This window comes from Cyprinus carpio, chromosome A1 (assembly GCF_018340385.1).
Source record: "Cyprinus carpio isolate SPL01 chromosome A1, ASM1834038v1, whole genome shotgun sequence".
Lineage (NCBI taxonomy): Eukaryota > Metazoa > Chordata > Actinopteri > Cypriniformes > Cyprinidae > Cyprinus > Cyprinus carpio.
Genome location: NC_056572.1, coordinates 33643819 through 33668360, shown reverse-complemented (window position 1 = coordinate 33668360; position 24542 = coordinate 33643819). Strand labels below are relative to the sequence as shown.

Below are 24542 nucleotides of genomic sequence, written 5' to 3'. Positions count from 1 at the left end.
TATAGCTTTCTTATTGGTACGTAGATACTGAGATTACATTCAAATAGTTTTCCATTTCTTTTAGGAAAACAGAGAAGACAGGTTTACAGTTGGAGAATTTGCATTTGTGAATGTGAAATTTGTTTAGGAAAAAATTTAAATTAATAACAAAAACTGATATTTTCGTTTGTGGGGTCAGAGTCATAATACCCAAATATAATGTTTTTCATATGTACTGAGAAGCCTGGCAAAATCTTACATGACAAACACACCAATATCATCCCAAAGCTTCTGAGTGTAGTGACATGACCAAAATAAGTGTACAGTTTCTTCAGAACTCGAACAAAAAGAGCTTGTAAAATCAATGTCAGATTTAAATCTTTGTATAAACTTCTTTACAGGGTAGAACAGGGTTTCTTTCACTTTGTCTGTGAAAAAGAATTTTTGCGGTAGAGACCAGATTTAATCACCGCGAGAGCTTTCCAATATGCGCGCCACTGAGTGGCGTCTGTACTTCCCGGTTAGAGAGCACCTGTCCATCAAAAGCTCACTATCCAATCAGAGTAGATCACTGTTAAGCCCGCCCCCACGAGAGGTTTGTGTCAAAACACCAAATGAAAAACTGCGAAGCGTAAGCGAAATCTGTGACAATGCATTCAGAATCCACGATTAGCAAAAAACGAATCTTTAAAAAAGATCAACAAAGAATGAAGCATATTTGAAGAGCCTGTTAAATTTGTTCGACTGAGTTCATTTTTTTCATTTTCATTGTGTTTTCTTCTTTTGTAATGGCATATTTTTGATAGTTTCTGAAAAAGTTACATTCAGTTTTATAAAGTTACGTTCATTTTTATTGAACCCAATGTAATTCCATATAAAAGACCCATAAAGTGCATCCATCTGTCCATCAAAAGCTCACTATCCAATCAGAGTAGATCACTGTTAAACCCGCCCACACGAGAGGTTTGTGTCAAAACACCAAACGAAAAACTGCAAAGTGTAAGGGCCGTTTCATAGTCAACGCATCTGTACGCATACGCGTCCCCGGGGCTACGCACCGACGCATAATGGCGGCCGAAGCGTAACGATGCGTAGCCCTGGGGACGCGTATGCGTACAGATGCGTTGACTATGAAACGGCCCTTACACTTCGCAGTTTTTCGAAGCATATGCCAAATGTGTCGTCCTAGTTTTTGATATGCGACGCTCCGATCCACGCAATACTATGCGTTGTCGGTGGGGGTGACATTGCAAGTATTGTACATTAATTCAAGTATATTATGTTTACAGAAGAAGGTTTGAATACAATGGCTAGCGAAGAGGAAAAATTATGCGAGCTTATACGTATAACATACCACCGCCTATCTCTGCGCTGCCTTTGTTGCCGCCGATGTAAAATCAGCAATAGAATGCACTCCTCTTCAGTTGTCATTGTGATCTGAATATCACGTAACCTGACTCTACTAATATCACCCGACTCGACTACCCCCTGTTGCGTGAGCGGTGTATTGCATACACGCATCGCCCGTGACGCTTGCGTCCACTGTTTAGACTATGAAAGGGAGCGCGTCGTTCGCGTCGCTCGCATTGCTTGCTCACGTTGCTCGCGTTGACTATGTAACGGCCCTAAGCGAAATCTGTGACAATGCATTCAGAATCCACGATTAGCGAAAACGAATCTTTGAAAAAAAAAAAAAACAAAACAAAAAAAAACAATAAAGAATAAAATAGAACTAAAGAAAAAGAGGGCCAAAATCTAAACAAAATTACACAAGGAGATCAAAGGCAGAGCAAATTCTAACAGTCCTTATAGCTTTCTTATTGGTACGTAGATACTGAGATTACATTCAAATAGTTTTCCATTTCTTTTAGGAAAACAGAGAAGACAGGTTTACAGTTGGAGAATTTGCATTTGTGAATGTGAAATTTGTTTAGGAAAAAATTTAAATTAATAACAAAACTGATATTTTCGTGTGTGGGGTCAGAGTCATAATACCCAAATATAATGTTTTTCATATGTACTGAGAAGCCTGGCAAAATTTTACACTTGACAAACACACCAATATCATCCCAAAGCTTCTGAGTGTAGTGACATGACCAAAATAAGTGTACAGTTTCTTCAGAACTCGAACAAAAAGAGCTTGTAAAATCAATGTCAGATTTAAATCTTTGTATAAACTTCTTTACAGGGTAGAACAGGGTTTCTTTCACTTTGTCTGTGAAAAAGAATTTTTGCGGTAGAGACCAGATTTAATCACCGCCAGAGCTTTCCAATATGCGCGCCACTGAGTGGCGTCTGTACTTCCCGGTTAGAGAGCACCTGTCCATCAAAAGCTCACTATCCAATCAGAGTAGATCACTGTTAAGCCCGCCCCCACGAGAGGTTTGTTTCAAAACACCAAACGAAAAAAAAGTGCGAAGCGTAAGCGAAATCTGTGACAACCTGCATTCAGAATCCACGATTAGCGAAAAACGAATCTTTGAAAAACACCATTAACAAAGAATGAAGCATATTGGCCGTTGCCTCACCATTCAGAGCCTGTTAAATTTTGCTGAAATCCTGTGCTGACTGAGTTCATTGGAGCTGTGTCATTTTCATTCCCCATGTTTTCTTGGCTTTTGTGGTAATGGCATTTGATTTTTGATAGTTTCTGAAAAAGTTACATTCAGGGACTTTATTAATAAAGGCCTCCTATAGATAAAGTTACGTTCATTTTTATTGAACCCAATGTAATTCCATATAAAAGACCCATAAAGTGCATCCATCCGTAATAAAATGTGCTCCACAAGGCTCCGGAGGGTTAATAAAGGCCTCCTATAGTGAATCCATACGTATTTTAAAAACAAACAAAAAATTTTTTTTTACAAACTTTATAAATGGTAATCTCTAGCTTCCGCTAACTGTCATATTTGGGAAGCCAAACACACCGAAAGTTGGACAAAACAGTGCGGTATTAAAGTGTCTGTACCGCACTGACCTGATATTGTTAAGCCTGTAGTCTTCTCCTTGTTTCCCTGTTTCTGACCCTGTACCTCTTCCTTGTTTTTGGTTGTTTGTTGACTACTTATTCCTCACCTCCTAATGGGTCAGTTAGAGAATGGAAATGTCTTCATTTGTGAATGGCAAGATGTCTTAATCTGATCTGTTTAAGTGTCACAGGCTGGAGGACAGAGAAGTGAGGAAACGAGGAAGGGTCATGTATTCAAGATGTCTTAATCAGGACAGGAAGTGAGGGGAAACAGTTTGAGTAGTGAGAAGCACCCAGTGCACTTCCTGCTGTGTTTCCTGCATCATAAATACAAGTTTGTCCTGTTTAAGTTTGTTTGCGTCCATTTGAGTTTTTACAGACTCCTCTTGTTGGCTTTTGAAGCTGATAACATGAGGATGAATGTACAAAACACAAACTAAGTACGGCTCTGCCGAGAGTTTTTAAGTGTGACTGAAAGACTTTATGTCAAAGACCATCGAAAAAAAAAAACTACCTACTAAGAATAAACAACACAAAAGAAGATAATAAAAAACACAAAAAATACCACACATCATCTGTGAAGACGTACTGACCAACACAGTGGATAATGGATTTAGAAACTACAGGTCCTTCTCAAAAAATTAGCATATTGTAAAAAAGTTCATTATTTTCCATAATGTAATGATAAAAATTTAACTTTCATATATTTTAGATTCATTGCACACCAACTGAAATATTTCAGGTCTTTTATTGTTTTAATACTGATGATTTTGAGTATAAAAAAATTAGCATATCATGAAAAGGTTCTCTAAACGAGCTATTAACCTAATCATCTGAATCAACTAATTAACTCTAAACACCTGCAAAAGATTCCTGAGGCTTTTAAAAACTCCCAGCCTGGTTCATTACTCAAAACCGCAATCATGGGTAAGAGGTTAACCCAGAAGGCCATCATTGACACCCTTAAGCGAGAAACACAGAAAGAAATTTCTGAATGAATAGGCTGGTCCCAGAGTGCTGTATCAAGGCACCTCAGTGGGAAGTCTGTGGGAAGGAAAAAGTGTGGCAAAAAACTCTGCATAACGAGAAGAGGTGACCGGACCCTGAGGAAGATTGTGGAGAAGGACCGATTCCAGACCTTGGGGGACCTGCGGAAGCAGTGGACTGAGTCTGGAGTAGAAACATCCAGAGCCCCCGTGCACAGGCGTGTGCTTTTGAACCAGACACAGCGGCAGAAGCGCCTGACCTGGGCTACAGAGAAGCAGCACTGGACTGTTGCTCAGTGGTCCAAAGTACTTTTTTCGGAGGAAAGCAAATTTTGCATGCCATTCGGAAATCAAGGTGCCAGAGTCTGGAGGAAGACTGGGGAGAAGGAAATGCCAAAATGCCTGAAGTCCAGTGTCAAGTACCCACAGTCAGGTGATGGTCTGGGGTGCCATGTCAGCTGCTGGTGTTGGTCCACTCACTGTGTTTTATCAAGGGCAGGGTCAATGCAGCTAGCTATCAGGAGATTTTGGAGCACTTCATGCTTCCATCTGCTGAAAAGCTTTATGGAGATGAAGATTTCGTTTTTCAGCACGACCTGGCACCTGCTCACAGTGCCAAAACCACTGGTAAATGGTTTACTGACCATGGTATTACTGTGCTCAATTGGCCTCCCAACTCTCCTGACCTGAACCCCATAGAGAATCTGTGGGAAATTGTGAAGAGAAAGTTGAGAGACGCAAGACCCAACCCTCTGGATGAGCTTAAGGCCGCTATCGAAGCATCCTGGGCCTCCATAACACCTCAGCAGTGCCACAGGCTGATTGCCTCCATGCCACGCCGCATTGAAGCAGTCATTTCTGCAAAATGATTCCCGACCAAGTATTGAGTGCATAACTGAACATAATTTTTTGAAGGTTGACTTTTTTTTGTATTAAAACACTTTTCTTTTATTGGTCGGATGAAATATGCTAATTTTTTGAGATAGGAGTTTTGGGATTTCATGAGCTGTATGCCAAAATCATCAGTATTAAAACAATAAAAGACCTGAAATATTTCAGTTGGTGTGCAATGAATCTAAAAATATATGAAAGTTTAATTTTTATCATTACATTATGGAAAATAATGAACTTTTTCACAATATGCTAATTTTTTGAGAAGGACCTGTATTTATGAAAATGTTGAATGCAGAGATATTGAGAGCACAACTGGATCTCACACTCAGAGTCACGGGCAGGATGAAGGATAAGATCTAAAGCACAGTAAGAAGAAAATTACTTGAAAGCAGGAAAGATTTTGCAGATGGTGTTATTAATGGTGTCACTATGGGGAAATGAGAACCGTCACATACAGTAGGTGGCCAACCAGAATGTGCTTTCTACAGCTGCCGTGTCTGCAAAGTGCATTTGCAGCTTTTGACCGCTGAGTGGCGCTTTAACCACAAGTTATCAAACAAACGCATCGAAAAGCATTTTCGCAAATAGCCACCAGCTTTGCCTCGCCGATGTGTTACATTTGACAGCTGCAGTCAGGGAAAATGAAAGAAAAACACTGTAGATAAAATATTTAATATGCACAGATGAAAATTTAGTAGCCTAAATCAAGCCCAATGAGCCTGTGCTTATATTTTCTCTAAGCTGCACAGTATTACACCCTATTTTAGATTTGAAACATTTAACTTTTAACATTGTTATATTATCCTAAAGAAATAGTGGTTTACTTTTCATCTGCGCATTAAAAGTGGGTAGCCTATTTTAGTGAGCTAGGCTACATTCATGGATCTATATCCAAAATGTCAATATTGTCACATATTTGGCCTATATTTGTCACAAGTAGAAAAAAAAAAAAATAATAATAATAATATATATATCCATAGATATATATTAAAATATATTAAAATTCCTTTAATAAAACAGCATGCATTTTTGACACGCACATACTTTGTTATTCCTTACCTGTCATTTATTTTGACAGATAACTTCTTGGAAAACAAAAACAAACAAACAACAACAACAACAAAAAAAAAACACCTACTATAAGGGGTCAAATAAATGAATTGTAATTAAACTGTATTATTTATAAATAACAGTTGTAGCTTAAGACAGTTAACTAGGCTATGAATTTATTAATACAGTTGTCTGATTGATTTTATAGTCTCAAGCATTCAGAAATCACAAAAAAATTAAATTAAGCAGTTTTACTACAATAACCATGGATAATTTGGTAAGGGTTGTGATGTCGCATGTTTTTGTTGAAGAAATTATAGAGGCTGTAGCATTTCAATCGCAAAAAAGTGGTCAAAAATGTAAAATTAAGTGGATATTTGAATTAAATGTCTGGTCAATATTAAACAAGGATTTGATCATCCTGTAAAGCCCCTTTCACACTGCACGTTGGACCTGGAAAATTGCCGGAACATTGCCGGGTCGCCTTCTGTGTGAACGGAAACACGTCCCGGAATTGATTCCGGGATTGATCCCGGGTTGGGGACCTAGTAACATTGCCGGGTTCAGTAATATTGCCGGGTTCAGTCCCGGAAAGAGCGATGTGTGAACAAAAGCCAGAACTAATGCCGTAAAGGGTGTGTTGTATCGATGACGCACGTTATCACACAACCTTTTTAGCGGGTGTTTTAAAGGAAGATCAACGTTCGCAACGAAACAAATATGTGCAAACTGTAACGAAGCAGAGATCAGTTAGTTCCTCACTTTCCGTGCTGAAGCTGAGATCATTTGCCAGCTTAAGTGAAAGTTAACGTGCCTAGCGTTTTCGACTCGTACATTACACGTCACTTAAGTGTAACAACAGCAACTAGATAGTAAAGTTTGTAGAGAAACTTTAAGTTGGCATGAAAAAGCCTAGCCAGAAAGTTTGAAGTAGTTTTAAAAGCTTAAAGTTTGAGGGTTTTCAGTTTTAACTAATTTGAAGTAGTTTTAAAGTTTTGAAGGCAATACAATCTATCAGAAAAATAGATAGATAAATAGAGATAGATAAATAGATAAGAAATAGTAAATGTTGCTAGCATGATTAGCAAGTGACTAGTATGTCGCTAACATGATTATCAAATTACTAGCATGCCATTAGCATGTTTCTAGCATTTTGCTAACATGACTTGCAATTGACTAGCATGTTGTTAGCATCATTAGTATGTTACTAGCATGATAAACAAGTGACTAGCATGTTGCTAGCATGATTAGAAAGTGACTAGCATGTCACTATCATGTTGTTAGCATGATTAACAAGTGACTAGCATGTTTGCTAGCATGATTAACAAGTGACTAGCGTGTTGCTAGCATGATTACCAAGTGACTAGCATGTTGTTAGCATGATTAACAAGTGACTAGCATGTTGTTTATGTTTCTAGCGTGTTGCTAACACGATTAATAAGTTACTTGCATGTTGCTAGCATGAATAGCAAGTAACTGACATGTCATTAGCATGATTAGCAAGTAACTAACCTGTCGCTAGAATGTTTCCAGCATGATTAGCAAAACACTAGCATGTTGCTAGCATGATTAACAAGTTACTAGCCTGTCGCTAGCATGTTTCTAGCCTGATTAGCAAGTTACTAGCATGTTGTTAGCATGTTTCTATGCTAATCCAGCTAAAACCAGTTGATTCAGTAAAAAAAAAAAAAAAACAGCTAAAAAACAGCTAAGACCAGCGTGACAGTGGCCAAAACCACTTTAAAACTAGCTTGGGAGACCAGCCAAAGCAACCAATCAGCTTAGGCTGGTTTTAGCTGTATTTTCAGTAGGGAGTTTTTAAGCTTCGCTCCGGCAGTAGACAGCTTTATTACACCATAAGTCTTATTGTATAAAAGTTTTCACCCCCCCAATGAAAGTCTATGGGATTTTAGGTGGTTTTGATGGTTTACGAAAACTGTAAGCCGGATCAATTAGAAAAGATATAGCAATATCTTAGTTTGATGGTTGTAGCTTTAAAAGTCTAGGAGGAGATACATTTTAAAATTTGGTCTCAGAAGAAGAAGAAGAAGAAGAAGAAGAAGTGTAAATAGGATTTTTTCAAGCCTTTGGTGCCCTTTGCAGGCATTTGTAATAGTGTAAATTATTTAGGATTTTTTGTATTAGCCTACATTATGCATTTTAACAGTGTTATTCAATGAAACCATATGATTATTATTAATTAACCAATCACCTCTTTGTTTTATATAATACATTTTAAGTCTTGGAAACTAGAATATTAAGTCAAATGTTTTGGTGGTGGTGGTGAAATTAATTAGTAGCATGACTAGCAATAGTCAGTGCAGCAGGGAGTTAGATGCATACCAGGTCTCAATGGAGAAAGTGACCCCCACACTTGCTGTGCACACTTGCTGTCTGAACCCATATGTGCTACAGACAGGAGCATGGACCTCTCCAGGCCAGCAGACACAGGTATTTTTAGGGCAGAGAAGAGATCATTTATTATTCTGAGCTAAATGCTTATATTTATAAATACATATTAAATTACAGATTTGAATATTAAAAACACCTGAATAATTTATATTTTTTCAATTACGAGCTGCCTATATTTAGGTCACAACTACCTGTGAGTCACACTTTTTGATGCCATTGGTATAAGACATTTTGACAGCATACAGGCAAGTTGTCCGCTGGGCCTATGGCATTCTGAGCAGGCGCATCAGGAAGGCCTCACCTGCATGTGTTGTGTCAGCCATTATTAGACAGTTTCCAGAGGAAGGAGGACTTTAAAAAGGTTTTGCCCCATTTTGGTGACAATCAATAAAAAATAATCACAATCAAAAATTGTCTTACTGCATAAAAACTTGTTTATGAAGTTTACATCAGATAAATATTGAGCAGATCTACATTTATGGTTAATTGAATTCAGTTTTATTTATACAGCACTAAATCAACAAATATTATTTCCTAGCACTGTTAATACCTTACTCAAAACACAACATTGCAACTGTTATTAATATATATATATAGACGTACCTAACATTTACTACCGAAAGAAAAATATACCACCTGACTCATTTAAAAACATTTAACAATCTTTCAGTCTGGGTATCACACTAATGTACTGTTAAAGTGTGTTAAATCGTGAATGCTGTGCTAGATACAGAACAACAGCCTCAACTTGTTGATCCTCTGGAGGGATCTGGAAAGAGGAGCAGGTGTAGTGGAAGACAAGAGTCAGTGCTGCATTCTCCTGGAGCCTGTGTTGACCTGCAGTATTTCTCTCTGAGACTCCATGAGGACTGATACATATGCTGGGAGAAGCATGCAAAAGTTTAGATCACATGCACTGCTGACCCTGCTTTTCCTCTTGGCCTCCATCACATCTGCATCTCCATTAGGAGCGGAAGCTGCAGTCCAGTAGAGGTGGTTTATAACAGCTGGCCTTCACTGCTTCAGATCTTCAGACTACCTCATTACTTGCAATGTCTCCCAAAGCCTTGTAAACACACCACATGACGAAAATACCAATTAGTTGTGCAAAAAATGTCACTAAGCTGTAACTAGACTCTCGAAGCAGATGCATTAGTAAAGTCCCGTCTCTTCACCCGCACAAACACACACAGGCCCGGAAGATACCGTCCTATTTAGGAGTTAGTGCAACCTTCACAAACACAATAATTTACCATGAGGATGATAAATTGAAATAAAAATAACTACCGAAAACACACTGACTCACGCCTGCTCAAAGTGCACACGACTCCCTCTCATGATGCAATATGACGTGATGTTAGAAAAAAAAAAAGTTTTTTGAGAACTGTCAAGGTCACTTTTTCTTCTAAATTTGTGCCCTTACGTCTTGTAAAACATTTTCAAATCCTGCATTAACTGTTCATATGGTATTTTCATACAAGGTTATATATTATTTAGATTTTTTTTAACCTACTGTATGCACTTTAAATGATGAGATTACCAAAGTCAATATCTTCACAGTCTCCCTATAAAAATTGGTCCAGTAAGGGATTGATTGGAAAATTGCATATCTATATTATTAACCGGATCTACAACAATATATATATACATACACACACACATACATATGTATATATGTTTAGATTTTTATTTATGTATATGTTAATAATACTATAGAACGAAAGTTTTTTTGAGCAACTGGGATTGTGCCCCCCGGGAGTTGGTGACCTACGTAAACTGCTACTCTGCGTATAGGGAGCGGCAGTACTGACTATCAATGTTTAAAGGAATAGTTCACACAAAAATGAACATTTACTGAAAATTTACAGATTTGGAGAAATGCTCACCAATGGATGCTCTGCAGTGAATGGGTGCCGTCAGAATGAGAGCCCAAAGAGCTGAGAAAAACATCCTGACGGCACCCATTCACTGCAGAGTATCCACTGGTGAGCAAGTGATGCAATGCTAAATTTCTCCAAATCTGGATCCAACCACGCCCTCTGGATCTTGTGTTCTGCAGTGAGGACCATCTCGTTCCCACAGCGTTTTTCTATACAGTCCCCAAGGTGTTAACGCCATGTAGAGAGACCGTTCTCGGGAGAGAACGTCTCCAGTTACTTTCGTAACCTCGGTTCCCTGAGAGACGGGAACGAGACATGGCGTAGGCCGCCATGTTCACTGCTCAGGTCTGCTGTACTTTCGGTTCAGTCGGAAGATTCTAAGTTTATGCCGCCAATACAGCGTATTATATAGTGGTGGGGCCCCGCCCCCTATCGACGTCTTGGCTGGCATTGGCCAGTGAGAGTTGCAACTTCACTGGCGTTGTGCAATAGGATTTCAGGTAGGTTAGGAAGGAAGGGAGTCCCCAAGGCGTTAATGCCATGTCGAGAGACTGTCTCTCAGGGAACCAAGGTTAAGATAGTAACCGGAGACGTTTTTCGAACAATTGAAAATAGCGAAAAAACTAAACCTTGCAATTTTTTCATTTTGGTGTTCATTCCACTTGTCATTAGCCAAGGATTCAGATGAATAAATAATTTTCATTTTCTGGCTTAAGGTTCAAAAGTTATTAGCATAATTTTTTTGAAACTTTGAACAAGTGGTGGCGCTAGAGAGTTTAGGTTAGAGACTTCAGATTTGCTAAGGTTAGTTTTTGGAATGTTCTCTATCAGTGTGCCATCAATCACAACAGTGTGTGAGCAATCACAACTTTCCCGCAAGCGGTTCTAGGGGCTGCCATAGACACAATGGCGGAAGAAACGGAAGAAGAAGAAGAATAACGCCAACAGATACAATAGGTGCCTTTGCACCTTCGGTGCTTGGCCCCTAATTAAATAAGCAGTTAACTCAAGCTAAATGTTTCACGGTGTCAGTGTTGTCAGTTAAGATGTTCTAAAAAGGCTATTTCAAAATACTTCATAAACATCACGGGCTAAAACACGGTCGTTAACTTGTGATTTTTACCTCTATATTGATATTTTTTCTACTCCTCTTCTTTACGTCGCTTCCTGCCTTGTGCCCGAGAAAATGTTATTTTTTTCACTCATTTTTTAGAAATGTATTTTAGAAAATGCAAATAAATGGCACGACTATTTTAACTGCGTGCTCCATGCATAATTAATGCGTTATGATGATGTATTATAGGTCATGATGCAGAAAGTGTTTAAATTAGTCCAACATGACATGTTGTCAAATCTTATGATTTTTCGTTTATATCAGTTTTATTTTATTCTAACATTATTTTAATCAGTTCGATGATCGATCAGTACACTGTCAGAAATTATTTTGCTTAATATATGTGTGTAGGAGCGCAGGATGATCACAAGAGGGCGCACTACTATGGAAGCAGATTAGTCTCAAATATAATTCACGCAAAAAACACGATTCACACATGCGTAGACAATTTCACAAGCATGAAACCTAATTCACGTACACACAAAAAAAATTCACGTGCGTGAAAAAAAAATATATTCACAAAAAGCAATTCACATGCGCAAAATAAAATTATATATTCATAAAATACATTTCACAAATGCAAAACACAATTCGTAGATATACAACTTTGCACAAAAACCTTTGAATGTTTAAAATGTACGAGTGTCTGAATGTACAAATAGTCATTTACTACGAATCCACTCGGATTTGTGTGTGTGTGTTTTTGAGACTTTCCTGGCAGAGCTCTCTTCCCACGTGGGTCTGTCGTACTCTTTTGCCAATCAGATGCGAGCTTACCATTCAACCAATCATATCATAAGCCACTGAGAGTGCATTCAAGGAGCACGATTCTACGCACCTTTTGCGCAATATGGATTAATTAGAACGGAAATTAAGCCTTTACATCAGTAATCCCATAGACAGTAAAAGAAATGGACACAGCGACCCAATTGGAACTCAATTGAGCCAAGTGAAGCCCATTTCTTAGCGATTTTTAGCACTTCCGTTTCTGACGCGCAGACTCAAACAAAGGAAGCTTCTGCCATTATTGTGACTTCATCTGAACATGTGCAAAACTACTCTCCTTGAATGCACTCTCAGTGGCTTATGATATGATTGGTTGAATGGTAAGCTCGCATCTGATTGGCTAAAGAGTACGACAGACCCACGTGGGAAGAGAGCTCTGCCAGGAAAGTCTCAAAAACACACACACAAATCCGAGTGGATTCGTAGTAAATGACGATATGTACATTCAGACACTCGTACATTTTAAACATTCAAAGGTTTTTGTGCACAGTTGTATATCTACGAATTGTGTTTTGCATTTGTAAAATGTATTTTATTAATATATAATTTTATTTTGCGCATTTGAATTGCTTTTTGTGAATATATATTTTTTTTCACGCACGTGAATTTTTTTTGTGTGTACGTGAATTAGGTTTCATGCATGTGAAATTGTCTATGCATGTGTGAATCGTGTTATTTGCGTGAATTATATTTGAGACTAATCGGCTTCCATACACATCCGACCAAAAAAGAAAACACCTCTCCTGCAGCGCCTCAGTCATTTTGCGCACTAGGCAACTGCGGCCTGCCCAACAGCTGCTGCTGCGTTCTATTTATGACGTATTGACACTAATTTCAAATGATTTTCAGCGGTCGCTTTGTCGCATCTAGTGCAGACAGACACGGTGTTAGGAAGCAAAGTCATGTCTCTGAGTGATGAACTGAAGAGAAAAGTTACTAAAGGAGGTTAGTATAAATCTGATTTTGTATAAGTAGTTAATCCCTGTCACGATTTCCCACTGGAATTCCCACGATCTCCACCAGAGGGGACTCGATCCATGACTTTTACTATTCACCCAGCACTCACCAATCTCTCATCACCTCATCAGTCACACACTCTCACACCTGATATTGTTAAGCCTGTAGTGTTCTCCTTGGTTCTCTGCTCTGTTTCTGACCCTGTACCTCTTCCTTGTTTTTTGGTTGTTTGTTGACTACTTATTCCTCACATCCTCATGGGTCAGTTAGAGAATGTAAATGTCTTCAAGATGTCTTAATCTGATCTGTTTAACGTGTCACAGGCTGGAGGACAGAGAAGTGATGAAACGAGGAAGCATCAGTTTGAGTAGTGAGAAGTACCCAGTGCACTTGCTGCTGTGTTTCCTGCATCATAAATACAAGTTGTCCTGTTTAAGTTTATTTGAATCCATTTGAGTGTTTACAGACTCCTCTTGTTGGCTTTTGAAGCTGATAACATGAGGATGAATGTACAAAACACAAACTAAGCAAGGCTCTGCCGAGAGTTTTTAAGTGTGACTGAAAGACTTTATTCTTGTCAAAGACCATTGCGAAATGAAACCACTTCCTATGTAGACTTAACACTATAGAAGATGCTAATAAACATTTCAAATACCACACATCATCTGTGAAGACATACTGACCAACACAGTGGATAATGGATTTAGAAACTATTTATGCAAATGTTGAATGCAGAGATATTGAGAGCACAACTGGATCTCAAACTCAGAGTCACGGCCAGGATGAACGAAAAGATCTAAAGAACAGTAAGAAGAAAATTACTTGAACGCAGAAATGGTTTCGCAGATAGTGTTGTTAATAGTGTCACAATGAGGAAATGAGAACCGTCACATACAATTTCAAATAATAATACGAATGAAATGTCAATGTTTCCGTTTGTAAATTAAGTGTATTAGTATGGACTTATCTTTCTATTTACTTTTTCAAAATGTTCTTGTTTGCATATTTATAATAGCAATTCCAGATGACTTATGAAAACATGCTCATAAAACATAAAAAGGCATGTCTATTACCATAAGCAATAGTAGATTACCTACAGAGGTTGATTTGAAACTTAATTTCTAATAAAATTAATAGTTATTAATTGATATTTGTGTGTTTTGGTCGTGTTTGTCAGGAGGAAGTAGATGTTTGGTGTTGATCACAGTGGGTCTCGGGCTCATTTGTGTTCTTCTGCTGGTCTTCATCATACTGCTGCACATCACCATCACAGCAGAGAGAGACCTGATAAAGAGTTACAAGAACACAGTTGAAGAGTTCAATCAAACCATCAACAGCTTAAAGGACAATCACACTGATCTAATGATTAAAAAACACAAACTGCAGAACAAATTCAACTCTTTGAGTCAGAAGAACCTGGAACTGGAGACCAGAGTCAAAGATCTCAATGCTGAGAAAAACCAGTTACAGAGAGATTTTGACTCTTTGAATAAGAAGGGCCCAGTCTGTCTCTTCATGTCCACTGAGTTGAAGAGCTGGTCTGACAGCAGACAGTACTGCAGGGATCGTGGTGCTGATCTGGTCATTATCAACACTGAAGAGAAGCAGGTGAGTTTGTGTGAGTGTCTGTTAATGAATGAGAGAATCACACTTATTCCTGTTTTTCTTCACACAGAGGTTCATATCTTCATTAGTCAGTGAGAGAGTGTGGATTGGTTTGTCTGACAGAGAGCAGGAGGGCAACATGAAATGGGTGGATAATTCGACACTGAAACAAAGGTACAAGCTAAAAATCAGTGTGTATTCATTTGTTTTAGTCCTGTTGATTCTCATTAAAATCACAACCTTCAGAAGAAAGCAGAAGAGAAAACTCTCCCACAAACAACACAACCACAATTAAAGACATTTTACTGTAAATTCTATGAAGGAAAATGTTCTTCTCTCTTCTACTTTTCACTTCTGCTCCAGCTTCTGTACTACTTTAGTTTACTCTCGAAACGTGCTATTATACTGAGTATTGTCAATTCATAAATTTGTGCTCCTGAAAATCTGAACCTCTGATACATGTTGTTCAGGTTTTGGTTCAAAGATCAGCCAAATAACAAAGGCGGAAATCAGGACTGTATTGAACTGAATTTTAATAGAGAGAAGATGGGATGGTCACCACTGAACAGCTGGAATGATCTGCAATGCTTTGACAAGAAAAAGGGGATTTGTGAGTAATAGGGTTCATCTCGTCTTGTGGTTTTGCTTTTATTATCTAATATAATCATTCTTATAGTAAACACATAAGTTTTGATTGAGGTCACTGCCTTTGAAATCTGTTAGAAGGAAAATTTCAAAATGTCATTTTCTTATTGCTATAATAATCTTTGTTTCTCATGGCGTGAATTCAGGACACAAAACCTCTGTGTTTATGTCTTGCTCCATCACAAGCAGCTCTATATTAATTTGATCTTATTCTAGCTGTTATCATGAGTCTCTTTTGTTGTTCTGAAGTGTTGAGAAGACAATCACAGTAAACTACAGAAATCTAAAGTGTCCAGATTACTCTGATTCACCCTCTTATTCTGATATTCAGTGTATGTGTCTTTTAAGTTGAATTGATTTGTGTTTGAATAAAATGTAAAATTTCTATCATTACCAGAGTAAACTGTGCATTTTTGTTTTCATTTCACACTTTGAACATTATTGTGTATCTGCTTTATTGATCTGTTTCCTTCAGTCCAGCAGGAAGCAGCAGAGAGTAGGTTTATCAGACTGAACTGAACTGAGAGGAGGAACATCAGAGACAACATTTTATTTCTACCAATTTATGGATTTTATTTTTATCTTTCAATTCTTAAAAAAAAATAATAATAATTTTGACACCAAGTAATATTATAATTGACCATTAATGAATAAAAACTACAGATTATTTTGGCTTAAAGGGATAGTTCACCCAAAAAAGAAAATTAGATCATAATTTACTCACCTTCAAGCCATCTTAGGTGTACATGACTTTCTTCTTTCAGATGAATCCAATCAGAGTTATATTAAAAAAATATCCTGACTCTTCCCAGCTTTATAATGGCAGTGAATGGTTGTTTTTTGTCAGTGGTCTAAAAGTCCCATAAAGTGCATCCATCCGTAATAAAATGTGCTTCACAAGGCTCCGGAGGGTTAATAAATGCCTCCTGTAGCGAATCCATGCATATTTTAAAAACCAAAAAAAATCAATATTTAAAACTTTATACATGGTAATCTCTAGCTTCCACTAACTGTGGTAAATGGGAAGCCAAACACACCAAAAGTTGGACAAAACAGCGCGGTATTAAAGTGTTTGCACCGCACTGACCTGTCATCGGCGCGGCTCAATGGACCGAGCTGCACTTGTAGTCACAAGTCCCTGACTGCAGCTGTCAAGTTTCATTTCGCAATGGTCTTTGACAAGAGAGTTTTTAAGTGTGACTGAAAGACTTTATGTAAAAGACCATTGCGAAATGAAACCACTTCCAGTGTAACCATAACAATTTAGAAGATGCTAATAAACATTTCAAATACCACACATCATCTGTGAAGACATACTGACCAACACAGTGGAAAATGGATTTACAGAGTATTTATGAAAATGTTGAATGGAGAGATGTTGAGAGCACAACTGGATCTCACACTCAGAGTCACGGCCAGGATGAAGGATAAGATCTAAAGCACAGTAAGAAGAAAATGACTTGAGAGCAGGAAAGATTTTGCAGATGGTGTTATTAATAGTGTCACTATGAGGAAATGAGAACCGTCACATACAGTAGGTGGCCAACCAGAATGTGCTTTCTACCGCCGCCGTGTCTGCAAAGTGCATTTGCAGCTTTTGACCGCTGAGTGGCGCTTTGTTATCAAACAAATGCATCGAAAAGCATTTTCGCAAATAGCTGCCAGCTTTGCCTCGCCGATGTGTTACATTTGACAGCTGCAGTCAGGGACAATGAAAGAAGAACACTTTAGATAAAATATTTAATATTCACAGATGAAAATTGAGTAGCCTACTTAAGAAGTGATGTGCGTTTCTTAGAATGAATTCAAGCAGGATAAATGTCAAGCCAAATAAGCCTGTGCTTATATTTTCTCTAAGCTGCACAGTATTACACCATATTTTAGATTTGAAACATTTAACTTTTAACATTGTTATATTATCCTAAAGAAATGGTGGTTTACTTTTCATCAGCGCATTAAAAGTGGGTAGCCTATTTTAGTGAGCTAGGCTACATTCCTGGATCTATATCCAAAATGTCAATATTCTCACATATTTGGCCTATATTTGTCACAAGTATATATATATATATATATATATATATATATATATATAATATATATATATATATATATATATATATATATATATATATATATATATAAATATTTTACAGTTCCTTTAATAAAACAGCATGCATTTTTGATACGCACATACTTTTTTATTCGTTACCTGTCGTTTATTTTGACAGATAGCTTCTTGGAAAAAAGATATCTGTTTGTTGCGTGTTTTATAAATTATTTCCTTTATTTTAGCCAAATGGGTGCATAAAATATAAAAGTAAATAAATAAATTGTAATTAAATTGTATTAAAACACCTACTAAAGAGGTCAGAATAGAACTTTAATAAAATATAAAATTAAATAAATAAATTGTAATTAAATTGTATTATTTATAAATAACAGTTGTAGCTTAAGACAGATAACTAGGCTATGAATTTATTAATACAGTTGTCTGATTGATTTTATAGTCTCAAGCATTCAGAAATCACAAAAATAAAATTAAGCAGTTTTACTACAATAACCATGGATAATTTGGTAAGGGTTGTGATGTCGCATGTTTTTGTTGAAAAAAATTATAGAGGCTGTAGCATTTCAATCGCAAAAAAGTGGTCAAAAATGTAAAATTAAGTGGATATTTGAATTAAATGTCTGGTCAATATTAAACAAGGATTTGATCATCCTGTAAAGCCCCTTTCACACTGCACGTTGGACCTGGAAAATTGCCGGAACATTGCCGGGTCGCCTTCTGTATGAACGGAAACACGTCCCGCAATTGATTCCGGGATTGATCCCGGGTTGGGGACCTAGTAACATTGCCGGATTCAGTAATATTGCCGGGTTCAGTCCCGGAAAGAGCGCTGTGTGAACAAAAGCCAGAACTAATGCCATAAAGGGTGTGTTGTAGCGATGACACACGTTATGTGCAAATATGTGCAAACTGTAACGAAGCAGAAATCAGTTAGTTCCTCACTTTCCGCGCTGAAACTGAGATCATTTGCCAGCTTAAGTGAAAGTTAACGTGCCTAGCATTTTCGACTCGTACATTACACGTCACTTAAATGTAACAACAGCAACTAGATAGTAAAGTTTGTAGACAAACTTTAAGTTGGCATGAAAAAGCCTAGCCAGAAAGTTTGAAGTAGTTTTAAAAGCTTAAAGTTTGAGGGTTTTCCAGTTTTATCAATCTATTACTAGCATGTCACTAACATGTTTCCAGTATTATATCAGAAAAATAGATAGATAAATAGAGATAGATAAATAGATAAGAAATAGTAAACTAGCATGTTGCTAGCATGATTAGCAAGTGACTAGTATGTGGCTAACATGATTAGCAAGTTACTAACATGTCACTAGCGTGTTTCCAGCATGATTAGCATGTCGCTAGCATGTTTCTGGCATTATTAGAAAGTAACTAGCATGGTGCTAGCATGATTATCAAGTTACTAGCATGTCATTAGCATGTTTCTAGCATGTTGTTAGCATGACTTGCAATTGACTAGCATGTTGTTAGCATGATTAGTATGTTACGAGCATGATAAACAAGTGACTAGCATGTTTCTAGCATGATTAGAAAGTGACTAGCATGTCACTATCATGTTGTTAGTATGATTAACAAGTGACTAGCACGTTTGCTAGCTTGATTAGCAAGTGACTAGCGTGTTGCTAGCATGACTAGCAAGTAACTTGCATGTCCTTAACATAATTAACAAAGTTACTAGCATGTTGTTAACATGTTGGTAGCATGTTGCTAGCATGATTAACAAGTGACTAGCATGTTGTTAGCATGATTAGAAAATGACTAGCATGACACTAGCATGTGGTTACCATGATCAGCAAGTGACTAGCATGTTATAAACATGATTAGCAAATGACTACCATGTCATTAACATGTTGTTACCATAATTAACAAGAGACTAGCATTTTGCTAGCATGATTAACAAGTGATTAGCATGTTTCTAGCAAGACTAGCAAGTGACTAGCATGTAGATAGCATGATTAACAAGTTACTAGCATGTCGTTAGCATGTTTCCAGCATGATTAGCAAGTGATTTGCATGTCGCTAGCATGTTTCCAGCATGATTAGCAAATGACTAACGTGTTTTGCTAGCATGACTAGGAAGTGACTAGCAGGTCTTTAGAATGATTAACAAAGTTACTAGCATGTCATTAGCATGTTTCTAGCATGTTGCTAGCATGATTAGCAAGTGATTAGCATGTTGGTAGCATGATTAGCAAGTGACTAGCATGCTGCTAGCATGACTAGGAAGTGACTAGCATGTCTTTAGCATGATTAACAAAGTTACTAGCATGTCATTAGCAAGTGACTAGCATGTTGCTAGCATGATTAACAAGTGACTAGCATGTTGTTAGCATGATTAACAAATGACTAGCATGTTGCTAGCATGACTAGCAAGTCACTAGCATGTCATTAGGATGATTAGCAAGTCATTAGCATGTTGTTAACAAGTTTCTAGCATGTTGCTAACATTATTAGCAAGTGACTAGCATGTTGCTAACATGTTGTTAGTATGATAAGCAAGTGACTAGCATGTTTTTACCATGATTAACAAGTGACTAGCATGTTTTTAGCATGATTAACAAGTGACTAGCATGTCGTTAGCATGATTAGCAAATACCTAGAATGTTGTTTGTTTCTAGCGTGTTGCTAACACGATTAATAAGTTACTTGCATGTTGCTAGCATGAATAGCAAGTAACTGACATGTCATTAGCATGATTAGCAAGTAACTAACCTGTCGCTAGAATGTTTCCAGCATGATTAGAAAAACACTAGCATGTTTCTAGCCTGATTAACAAGTTACTAGCATGTTGTTAGCATGTTTCTATGCTAATCCAGCTAAAACCAGTTGATTCAGTAAAAAAAACAGCTAAAAACCAGCGTGACAGTGGCCAAAACCACTTTAAAACTAGCTTGGGAGACCAGCCAAAGCAACCAATCAGCTTAGGCTGGTTTTAGCTGTATTTTCAGTAGGGAGTTTTTAAGCTTCGCTCCGGCAGTAGACAGCTTTATTACACCATAAGTCTTATTGTATAAAAGTTTTCACGCCCCCCAATGAAAGTCTATGGGATTTTAGGTGGTTTTGATAGTCTGGTTTACGAAAACTGTAAGCCGGATCAATTAGAAAAGATATAGCAATATCTTAGTTTGATGGTTGTAGCTTTAAAAGTCTAGGAGGAGATACATTTAAAAATTTGGTCTCAGAAGAAGAAGAAGAAGAAGAAGAAGAAGAAGAAGGAGAAGAAGAAGGAGAAGAAGAAGGAGAAGAAGAAGAAGAAGAAGAAGAAGTGTAAATAGGATTTTAGTAAGTTGGCTTTTTCAAGCCTTTGGTGCCCTTTGCAGGCATTTGTAATAGCGTAAATTATTTAGGCTTTTTTGTATTAGCCTACATTATGCATTTTAACAGTGTTATTCAATGAAACCATATGATTATTATTAATTAACCAATCACCTCTTTGTTTTATATAATAAAAACAAAAACCAAGAAAAAAAAAAAAAAAAAAAAATGTTTTGGTGGTGGTGGTGAAATTAATTAGTAGCATGACTAGCAATAGTCAGTGCAGCAGGGAGTTAAGGCCAATTTATACTTCTGCGTCGGGTGCGCGTAGTAGGTACGGCGTAGCATACGCATTGACGTGTACCATACGTCGTACCCTTCACCGTACCCTGAAAAAATTTAACTACGCGTCGCGACGACGCGGACTGCAAGATCTGTGATTGGTTGGCTTGGTAGTATCACGTTTCCTCCTACGCATTTCCGGAATGATCTTCTGCACTCTGGACCGCCCGCCATTTTTAAATTCCGAAATTCAGTGAAGAGCCAACATGGAAATGGACCAAGTGACCGAGCGATTAATTGAAGAAGTGAGGAAATACAACCATCTGTATGATCTGCTCTCTTTCAGTCGCCATTGTTCGTAGAAGCCCGCGAGGATCGAGGAACGTAAACACAGTGGAACCCGCTCGCGTCAACTAGCGTTTCGGCGGTGTAACTGCAGAGCAAAACAGACATACGCAGAAGTATAAATGCTCACGACGGCGTCGCCTACGTGCGTAGCCTACCACGTACACTACGGCGTACACTCGACGCAGAAGTATAAATTGGCCTTTAGATGCATACCAGGTCTCAATGGAGAATGTGACCCCCACACTTGCTGTCTGAACCATAGACTGTAAAAAAAATATGGACGTAGTGTCCGTGACGTCACCTATAGACTCCTCAAGAGCGGTTTTGAAGCTCAAAGTGTGCAGAGCGGGCCGTCTCCATCTTGGCAGAGCGTCACCGTGCGACTCTCCCGGGAAATCGAAAATGGGCAAAAAGGCGGGAGCTGGTTGCTGAAGCTATGCCCACCTAGCGCGACGGCATTGTCAGCAGCGGCAATCCACCTGTCACTCAAGTGGCCACGCCCTTAATTATGCAGAACTTTAAGGCTTAATATAATTTAAACGGATGAGTTATAAAAAAAATTCACCCCCTCACAGTTGTCATGAAGGGCAAAATTAGCAAAAAGACCAAAATAATTTTTTGAACCAGGCTGTAAACATGGGGAACCAGGAATTTTAACATGGGGAGTCTATGGGACTGACTCCTTTTTGCAGCCAGCCTCAAGCGGCCAGTCGATGAATTGCAGTTTTTAGTCACTTCCTTATTGGCTTCACGAGAGAGAGCGGGAGGTTGCCGCTCGGTCTGAACCCATATGTGCTACAGACAGCCTGTATGCACTTCAGTAAGGAGAATGGACCTCTCCAGGCCAGCAGACACACATATATTTAGGGCAGAGAAGAGATCATTTATTATTCTGAGCTAAATACTTATATGTATAAATACATATTAAATTACAGATTTGAATATTAAAAACATCTGAATAATTTTTCTTTTTTCAATTACGAGCTGCCTATACTTAGGTCACAACTACCTGTGAGTCACACTTTTTGATGCCATTGGTATAAGACATTTTGACAGCATACAGGCGAGTTGTCCGCTGGGCCTATGGCATTCTGAGCAGGCGCATCAGGAAGGCCTCACCTGCATGTGTTGTGTCAGCCATTATTAGACAGTTTCCAGAGGAAGGAGGACTTTAAAAAGGTTTTGCCCCATTTTGGTGACAATCAATAAAAAATAATAACAGTCAAAAATTGTCTTACTGCATAAAAACTTGTTTATGAAGTTTACATCAGATAAATATTGAGCAGATCTACATTTATATGGTTAATTGAATTCAGTTTTAATTTATATACAGCACTAAATCAACAAATATTATTTTCCTAGCACTGTTAATACCTTACTCAAAACACAACATTGCAACTGTTAATAATATATATATATATATAGATGTACCTTACATTTACTACCGAAAGAAAAATATACCATCTGACCCATTTAAAAAACATTTAACAATCCTTTAGTCTGGGTATCACACTTATGTGTTGTTAACGTGTGTTAAATCGTGAATACTGTGCTAGATACACAACAACAGCCTCAACTTGTTGATCCTCTGGAGGGATCTGGAAAGAGGAGCAGGTGTAGTGGAGGACAAGAGTCAGTGCTGCGTTCTCCTGGAGCCTGTGTTGACCTGCAGTATTCCTCTCTGAGACTCCATGAGGACTGATGCATATGCTGGGAGAAGCATGCAAAAGTTTAGATCACATGCACTGCTGACCCTGCTTTTCCTCTTGGCCTCCATCACATCTGCATCTTCATTAGGAGCGGAAGCTGCAGTCCAGTAGAGGTGGTTTATAACAGCTGGCCTTCACTGCTTTAGATCTTCACACTCCCTCATTACTTGCAATGTCTCCCAAAGCCTTGTAAACACACCACATGACGAAAATACCAATTAGTTGTGCAAAAAATGTCACTAAGCTGTAACTAGACTCTCGAAGCAGATGCATTAGTAAAGTCCAGTCTCTTCACCCGCACAAACACACACAGGCCAAGATACCGTCCTATTTAGGAGTTAGTGCAACCTCCACAAACACAATAATTTACCATGACGATGATAAATTGAAATAAAAATAACTACCGAAAACACACTAACGCCTGCTCAAAGCAGAGTGCAGCACACGACTCCCTCTCGTGATGCAATATGATGGCAATGTTAAAAATAAAACGGTTTTTGAGAACTGTCAAGGACACCATCACTTTTTCTTCTAAATTTGAGCCCTCGCGTCTTGTAAAACATTTTCAAATCCTGCATTAACTGTTCATATGGTATTTTCATACAAGGTTATATATTATTTAGATTTTTTTAACCTGCTATATGCACTTTAAATGATGAGATTACCAAAGTCAATATCTTCACAGTCTCCCTATAAAAATTGGTCCAGTAAAGGATTGATTGGAAAATTGCATATTGCAGAGGATCCACTGGTGAGCAAGTGATGTAATGCTAAATTTCTCCAAATCAGTTCCTATGACGAAACAAACTCATCTACATCTTGCATGGTCTGGGGATAAGTACATTTTCAGTAAATTTTTATTTTTGGGTGACCTTTTCCTTTAATATGTCTGTGTATTAGATTCTGGAGCAGATCGTGGCTCAGGAGAATGAATATCTCATCCCTGCAGCAAGCTGTGTATGATAAAGAAGCTCCGCTCAGAGTGGCTGAATCTAGACTGCATTACCGAACCTTTAGACCCAACATGGAGCTGTGCCGAGACCAGCCTCAGCTTAGGTACACACACATACACACTCCCAACATGCATAAACCCATCTGATGTGTGTGTGTTTATGTAGTTTGTTAGGTGAGGCGTCAGAACTCAACAATAAAGTATCAGCCCTACAGCAGCAGCTGTATGAAGCATGCAAATCTTTGTCGGACCTGAAGGAAAGCAGACTGTTCCTGGAGAAAGACATCTCTTGCAAAACAAAAGAGAAGTGTATGACGCACCGCACATGCTACCCTTCTGTCACAGTGCTGTCTGGATACTGACAGTCTCATAATATGGAAGTCTGGATCCATTAGACAGTAACTTCCAGTGGCATGCAGTGTGTGTGCATTTTATTGTGCTTTTTGAATGAAGTTTTAAACCATACTGTTAGGGTAGGAACGATGGAAGACCAGGGCGGGATGCAGTTAACAGTCTTTAATGAATAAAGTAAATTGTCTTCACTGAATAATTAGAACACAAATCACAGGCATTAATCAGAGCCAGAACAGAAACCGCCAGACGACTGGATCTAAGAAAATCTGCATAAACTTCCACAAGG

At 38.1% G+C, this 24542-nt stretch overlaps 1 protein-coding gene and 1 pseudogene across 1 annotated transcript; both read left to right on the top strand.

Annotated features, from left to right (window-relative positions):
- Positions 1-24264, top strand: part of LOC109057635 — a 37502-nt pseudogene extending 13238 nt beyond the window's left edge.
- LOC122146109 (CD209 antigen-like protein C) lies at positions 13166-15692 on the top strand. Its single transcript, XM_042763615.1, has 4 exons — positions 13166-13832; positions 14204-14634; positions 14702-14805; positions 15102-15692. Exons 1-4 carry the CDS (start codon positions 13724-13726, stop codon positions 15247-15249), a joined length of 792 nt encoding a protein of 263 aa, XP_042619549.1. The 5' UTR covers positions 13166-13723; the 3' UTR covers positions 15250-15692.
- Positions 24265-24542: the final 278 nt, after the last annotated feature.

Bases quoted from the DNA above. Each gene is read 5' to 3' on its own strand.
- LOC122146109 (XM_042763615.1), top strand. From the start codon at position 13,724: ATGGATTTAGAAACTATTTATGCAAATGTTGAATGCAGAGATATTGAG. The intron at 14,635-14,701 runs GTGAGTTTGTGT...TTCTTCACACAG, and splicing joins TCAACACTGAAGAGAAGCAG to AGGTTCATATCTTCATTAGT. The intron at 14,806-15,101 runs GTACAAGCTAAA...CATGTTGTTCAG, and splicing joins AATTCGACACTGAAACAAAG to GTTTTGGTTCAAAGATCAGC.